The sequence below is a fragment of the Hypomesus transpacificus genome, chromosome 17 (genome assembly GCF_021917145.1).
Source record: "Hypomesus transpacificus isolate Combined female chromosome 17, fHypTra1, whole genome shotgun sequence".
NCBI classification, from domain to species: Eukaryota; Metazoa; Chordata; class Actinopteri; order Osmeriformes; family Osmeridae; genus Hypomesus; species Hypomesus transpacificus.
The window spans coordinates 930,344-937,627 of record NC_061076.1 but is presented as its reverse complement, the minus strand read 5'-3'; the positions used below and the strand labels follow the sequence as shown (position 1 = coordinate 937,627).

General features: G+C 45.7%; 2 protein-coding genes across 2 annotated transcripts in view; one reads left to right on the top strand and one right to left on the bottom strand.

The window, feature by feature from the left end:
• Nucleotides 1-372: 372 nt before the first annotated feature.
• atp5mf (ATP synthase membrane subunit f) lies at nt 373-1,828 on the bottom strand. Its single transcript, XM_047038580.1, has 4 exons — nt 1,725-1,828; nt 998-1,105; nt 728-844; nt 373-538 (listed from the first exon to the last, which is right to left on the bottom strand). Exons 1-4 carry the CDS (start codon nt 1,738-1,740, stop codon nt 510-512), a joined length of 270 nt encoding a protein of 89 aa, XP_046894536.1. The 5' UTR covers nt 1,741-1,828; the 3' UTR covers nt 373-509.
• A 4,788-nt stretch (nt 1,829-6,616) lies between these two features.
• Nucleotides 6,617-7,284, top strand: part of slc29a4a (solute carrier family 29 member 4a) — an 8,422-nt gene continuing 7,754 nt past the window's right edge. Inside the window, 1 exon segment of the mRNA XM_047038367.1 lies at nt 6,617-7,284. This exon segment is cut by the window's right edge and continues 1,256 nt beyond it. The gene's annotated coding sequence lies outside the window, so the exon portion shown is untranslated.

Genomic DNA, 7,284 nt, shown 5'->3' with positions numbered 1-7,284 from the left:
ATCCTAAACATGTAATGACAGCGTGGTGCTGTTGGCGGTAGTGGCTGGATGAACAGAAACGTCTATAAGAATGTAGAAACAGCAAGCTCTTCCAAGTGTGAGGTGTTGCCTTTGTACAATAAATATGCCTTCTACTTTTTCTTGGATGTACTTTGTGTCTTCAAAGCTTTATCATTTCCACTGGACTGTCAGTCCTCAAGCAGTGTGCTCACACATGCCAGAGACCTTGTCTGAGTGTTAAAGACTTCTTGTACCATACAACTCATCCTGAACTCAAAATTAAAGACATTCATATACCAAGATCTCAAACCACACACACACACGACTGATCACAGTGTCAACATTCAACCAACCACAACGCTGAAGCATAGATTCTTTTAAGTGTTTTTATTTGTCACAATGGTCATATAGTACAGAGCAGGAGACAGGTCCCCCTGTGCTGCCGGCTGGCCAGGGGGCAGAGGGAGGGTGGGGCAGGGGACCCTGGAGGTTAAAGGTCACATCAAGGTCTAGTGGTACTTCCTCCACCGGTCATGCTCTGAGGGAGAGGGAGGTGGAGACAAGAAAAACAGTTAAATTAGAGATTCTCTGCGTGATTCAAGAGAAACGCAGTGGTTCCAAAGGTTCACCATGGAGAACTGCAGGAAGCACTACCACCCTGAGTTAGAAACTGTTGAACCTTTCCAGACTAGCTCGTCACCCAGGTGAACACCACACAAACACTTACTGATGTGGTCATACTCCCAGAGGTAACTGAGGGCCACGTAGCCAACCAGCAGCATAGCCACACCACCAACACCTCCTTTCTTCACATTGATGTACTTGTTGTAGTATCTGTCATGGCCTGGGAGAGGAAAACACGTTAAACGACTTTTCTAAACCGTTGGAAAGTTTTAGCATAGGTTGGATACGTGTGATCATCGTGGGTTCAGCAATGTATTTTTGCGGTCGTTTAAATGGCCTAGTGTGTCTTACTAATACGGAGCTAGATTCTCACCCCTGCGGACGGATGCAAGGAGACCGTTGGGGGTGAAGTCCCTTGTGCCCAACCAGGATCCCAGCTCGTTAATCTTCACCTCCATCAGCCGCTTCTCGGCCACGGGAACTAGGACAAGCCCAGCAACAAATCACTATTATTAAATGAAGGCTGACCCAGTCGTGCTTCCATGAAATGGGACGTAACGGTCTCGGTTGAGTATGTGCAATATAGTTATATCGTTACATGTCGAACACGTATGCATACATAAACGCTGAATGTGTTTGCAAGTTGGATGTCCGCCTGTACTAACAAGCGACTTAAATCAGACTAACATACGACGTGGCTCGCATTTGTAGCAAACGTAATTGGTAGCCTACTGTACAGCTGACTTGAAAAGTTAGCTCGTTTGGAGTAAAATAAATCGTTAATTAATAAAAACCCACGCACAAACAAACACTAATTTGTATGTTAGGATTCAAAGTCGCACATTCTGAAGAGTGTTAAATATCCGTTTCTTAATGAACGACAAGGACAGCAAAGACCTTGACTTGACTCAGTGGAAGGTGGTTGCGTTGCGGCCTTCAGACAACCCCTAAAAACCCATTTGCTGCATTTAAATAACAGACTGAGTTATAGAACATAAGTAATGTGTTTTTTAAAACATGCCACTAGCAATTACAAGATGCATACATCCAAACAAATCGTTCCACAATTTAAAACTTTGAGGGATGAAACGTAGCGTTACCTATTTTATCCGCCATCTTGATCGGTGGAGAGTAAACCGCGGTGGACGATGGGAGTGAAATGGAGTAAAGGATTGTGGGAGATAACTCAACCTCTTGTCCACTAGGGGTCAGTAAAGGACAGAACACAGCTTGCAAATGAGCCAATCCAGATGACGTAGGCGAACATCAGACATCGAAGGAACGCCTCACATACACAACGGTGTCCAAATAACATGATGTGGCTCACAGTCGACTTGAGGCGTGTGTGTGTGTGTGTGTGTGTGTGTGTGTGTGTGTGTGTGTGTGTGTGTGTGTGTGTGTGTGTGCGTGCGTGCGTGCGTGTGTGTGTGTGTGTGTGTGTGTGTGCGTGCGTGAGACAGACCCTTAGATCATCTGTCATTCATTGCTGATAGGCATCAAAGAACAACATTTAACCATTTTTTTTATATTTTCTTTTACACACACATAAGCACACCCAAACACACACCCAAACACACACCCAAACACACACCCAAACACTGGTAAGTGATGGCGAGAGCAGTGGGCTCGGCCTTCAGCCAAGGCCTGGGTCTCTGTCTTATTGGGCTTCAGCCAAGGCCTGGGTCTCTGTCTTATTGGAGTGATTTTTCTTTTTTGCTTTAATGACAGTCATTAGCTAGAAGACTTGTACCACTGGATTCTCTCCACAGTCTTAAATCATTAGGGTGACGCACAGCTGCACTGTGTGTGTGTGTGTGCTCATCTATATGGAAGCAAATCAGTGACACAATGTTTTGAATTTTAAAAGGCATTTAATACCAAATATTGAAATTTACACACCTCCGAATTTGTTGGGTTTGAATTCACCTCTTTAAAAATGTATTTCAGTGTAAAAAATATTTCAGTGTAACTCAAATTTATAAATTCAAGTTGCTCAATATCAAACAGTAAAATTCAGGGGGGGATCTGATTTTTTTTAAACATTAAACCAAGTCAATATTTCAATTTTAAAGAGGTGTTTCAAAACCAACACATTTGGTGATGTTAAAATGTCTATATTAAATATGCAATGCCTTTTCAAATTCAAAACATTATCTGACTGATTTGCTTCCATAAATCTAGTAAAGCTCTACCACATTGTAACTCTTTATGGTGACAATTCAGCTCTCCATGCCATTTAGAACCAATGTTTGTCCTCTCTAGAGAGGGCAAAAGTACAACATCCTTATCCAGATACTCATGTTTAAAAATACTCTGGTAAAAGTTGAAGTACTGACTACACTTTTTCACTCCAGTTAAAGTAAAGAAGTGTGGGCTCTGACATACTTAAGTAAAAAGTAGCCATTACTACTACCTGTGAAAGGAGGAGAGAGGAGGAGAGGAGAGAGCAGAGAAGCCTAACACACACACACATGCACACCAACATAGATAGGACAGTCGTTAATTTATTCCACCTCAATAGGCAGGTGCCCTGGAGGGCTTCCAGAGAGAGAGCCCTTTGATGCTGATGGAGTAAGATGGAGGGACGGAGAGATGGAGGGAAAAGGAAAGAAGAGAAGAGTGAAGGCAGGGAGGGAGGGAGGGAGGGAGGGAGGGAGGGAGGGAGGGAGGGAGGGAGGGAGGGAGGGAGGGAGGGAGGGAGGGAGGGAGGGAGGGAGGGAGGGAGGGAGGGAGGGAGGGAGGGAGGGAGGGAGGGAGGGAGAGAGAGAGAGAGAGAGGGGGCCTGAGTGCTGCTGTGACTCTGCACATGTCTCTTACACATGACCTTTAAACACATTCTATCTCTTGTATCCCTCCATCTCTCCCTTTCTCTCTCTCCTTCTCTTTCCATCTTACCCTCTCCCCCATATTTCCTGTTCTCCGTCTCCATCCCTCTCCCTGAGATCCCTCCCTCTGAGATCCCTCTCTCTTCCTGGCCCAGGGTGGTTCGGACCGTGGACCAGGTAGCCTGGGTGTGTGTGTGTGTGTGCTTCTGGGAGTGTGTTGCATGTGCACATGTGTGTGTGTGTGTGTGCTTCTGGGAGTGTGTTGCATGTGCACATGTGTGTGTGTGTGTGTGCTTGTGTGTTGAACAGTCCACAGGGAGGGATCCATCTCTGAACAGCCTGATAGCTTCAGCCACTAAATCAAACTTCCTCACTCATATTCACACTGTACAGCCGAGGCTAATGCACTCTGACACTGAGTGGTGCACTGAAAGTCTTAAAGAATGGCACGCTCTGAGAGGAATGGAAGAAAGTGGAATCAAATATTAATATCTTTATATATGTATCACTATTAGCAAATGAAAATCCGTCCATGGGTTACCATGGATGACAAGCTCTCCCTCACGACCCACATTGCTGCAGTCTCCCGGTCTTGTAGATTCACCCTCTACAACATCCGGAAAATCAGGAGATACCTGTCTGAGCACTCCACCCAGCTGCTAGTCCAAGCCCTTCTCCTCTCCAAGTTGGACTACTGCAACTCGCTGCTCGCCGGTCTCCCAGCATGTGCAACCCGCCCTCTTCAGAGGATTCAGAACGCAGTGGCCCGCCTGGTCTTCAATCTACCCATACGCTCCCATGTTACCCCGCTCCTCATCTCTCTCCACTGGCTTCCCATCAACGCCTGTATCAGATTCAAGACCCTGGTACTGACCTTCCGAGCAGTGAACGGGACTGCACCCGACTACATCAAGTCTCTCCTGCAGCCTTACAACCTTACCCGTCACCTACGGTCTTCTTCAGACAACCGCCTGGTGGTCCCACCGCTCAAGACCGCCCGGTCCCAACGCAAGCTCTTCTCCTGTCTGGCCCCCCAATGGTGGAACCAGCTCCCCACCTCCATCAGGGACACTGACTGTCTCCCCACCTTCAAGAAAAGGCTCAAGACACACTTGTTCCGGGAGCACAACGGCACTTAGGAATGCTTGATTGGACCTGATGTTAGTTTCCTCCAGGATCACAATGACTCTTATTGAGAGACTCGTTGCTCTTGTAGGTTAGTAATAACGAAGTTAACTCTTGAACTCTTGTACTCGCTGTGAAATATTTTACTGTCTGTTACTGTACTGTTAGCGTCTGCTAAATGCATAAATGTAAATGTAAAAACAGCCAATGCCGACCAAAGTGCTGTACAAAATCATCAAATATGGCAAAACAACAATAAATAAGAACAACAGACAAACATCACAATTACAGTAAGCACGAGTGACCCTAAACTGACTCGAAAGCCAAAGAATAAAAGTATGTTTTAAGACAAGACTTAAATGTCTCGGTGGTGGGGAATGACCTGATAAAAATGATCAGTTTATTCCACAGGGTAGGGGCTACAGCCCACGATCACCTTTCGTTTTCAACCGTGTGGAGTGTTGCATAGCAACCATCAATAAACAATGGCTGCCAGGATCTGGATGACAATGAGATAAGGCGAAGGAGAGATGGAGGATGAAATCAAAGATAGATTTGCTTTGGTGCACCTCTGAGGCTGAAGAGAGCACAAGCTGGAGCAGCAGAACGTTCTACCTGCTAAGATCAGGCATTCGTTAGGGACTTTCTCACTCTTTTGCCAGAAACAAGGATATTCTAGGCTTACTTACACACACACACATACATACACACACACACACGCACACAAAGACAAACCTCTAGAGAATGTAGATCAGACCTGCAAATAAAACCCCTTTAGGCAAGAAGGAACAAAACAGCAGGTCTATGAATAGAATTATACTAGCTGTGAATGAAGCTGGCAGACAGAAAGACACTGTGTGTGTGTGTGCAGGGTGTGTCTGTGTGTGTGTGTGTGTGTGTGTGTGTGTGTGTGTGTGTGTGTGTGTGTGTGTGTGTGTGTGTGTGTGTGTGTGTGTGTGTGTGTGTGTGTGTGCAGGGTGTATGTGTGTGTGCTGGGTGTAATGGAGAGAAAGGATGAGTGTGTGTAGCAGAGCCAGATGCTGAGCTGTGTGTTGTCTAAAGCCAGTTCATGAGAGCACAGCAGAGAGCAGCAGATCGATGTCACCTCTGAGTCCTTCCTGTGACCTGTCACACTGTCAAGACAACACATTTACATTTACATTTATTCATTTGGCAGACGCTTTTTTCCAAAGCGACTTCCAAGAGAGAGCTTTACAAAGTGCATAAGTCACTGAAAATAACAACACGATAGCCCCAAAGCATTGCACCCCTCTCTTATTACTCTCTCTTACTCTCTCTATGTTTCTCTTATTACTCTCTCTTACTCTCTCTATGTTTCTCTTTTTGTCTCCACCTCTCTGGGGACTGGCTTCTCTCTCTTTATACGTCTCTAACATTTTTACACCCTCAGCCTTTCTCTCTCTCTCTCTCTTTCTCTCTCTCTCTCTCTCTCTCTCTCTCTCTCTTTCTCTCTCTCTCTCACCCCAGTAGGAAGTGAGAGGAGGTAGTAACATCAGTCTGCAGACTCATGGTGCTGAGACTCTGGCATCACTGATTGAGTCTAAATATAGACACTGGTGCTGCCCGGCTACTTTACACACTCACACACACACACACACACACACACACACACACACACACAGCTGTTGTGTGTATGTCACAGTCATATGCACATGTATGTATGTGTATTTGAGTGATAAGCAGATGTATCTGACCTCCTCAGGATTTCCTGTTTGCTCACGTGGCCCTGCGTCTTCAGCTGCATGATCTGCTCTCTGACGCTGCACTTCTGGATCAGTGTGGGGACGTCTGAAGCCAGACATTACTATGATTCAGTAGTGGGAGCTGACACGAGAGTTGTGAGCAAGAGGGAGCAAGAGTAGGAGAAATCTTGAGAGACAGGGAGAGTAAATTTGAGGGAGAGAGTAAGTCAGAGAGAGAGAGAGAGAGAGAGGGAGAGAGAGAGAGAGAGAGAGAGAGAGAGAGAGAGAGAGAGAGAGAGAGGGGAGAGAGAGAGAGAGAGAGAGAGAAAGAGAAGAGAAAGAAAGAGAGAGAGAGAGAGAGAGAGAGAGAGAGAGAGAGAGGGAGAGAGAGGATGACGGTGACAGCAGTCTTCGTCCTGTGTCTTTCTGCCAGCCAGTGCACGGTGCTTTCGGGAGCACGAGTCAGGACCGGGAGATCTGACTGATGGAGACAGGGAACCCATCGGTCTGCTACGGACACGCGCACGGAGACTCAGCAGGAAGAATGAAAACAATACAGTCACAGATTCAACTGCTATAAAACCACGGGGAATATATTGAGACACGAGGTCGAGACGAGGTAAGGGGTGGAATACCTGTTGTGTTTGTTGACGAGTGAGGGTCCGGAATCCCAGCTGGAGCTAGACACTCAATTACGATTCACAAAAGGGAAAAGCCCACGAACGATAAAATATATCCTGTTTTTTTTCCATGCCCGTGAGTTCTTTGTATCTGGTCTGATGGTTGAAAATCATTTGAAGGACAGTTGTGCATTTATGGATTGGGTATATATTATATAGGCTGTGAAATATTTTTTTAATCACCCCGTAGACATTTTTTTTTTTCCAATGATTAATACATTTTTAAGAATATCTTGACTTATTGCAACGGTTATTAACAGCTTAGGGCTCTTCTTCGAAATTGCCTGTGAATACATATGCACATTTATTTGAAAGGAAGATTCGTGG

Excerpts from the sequence above, each read along its gene's own strand:
- atp5mf (XM_047038580.1), bottom strand. Across the intron at positions 845-997 it reads CCTTGCATCCGTCCGCAGGG|GCCATGACAGATACTACAAC; the intron begins GTGAGAATCTAG and ends TTCCTCTCCCAG. Across the intron at positions 539-727 it reads CTGGGAGTATGACCACATCA|AGCATGACCGGTGGAGGAAG; the intron begins GTAAGTGTTTGT and ends CCTCTCCCTCAG.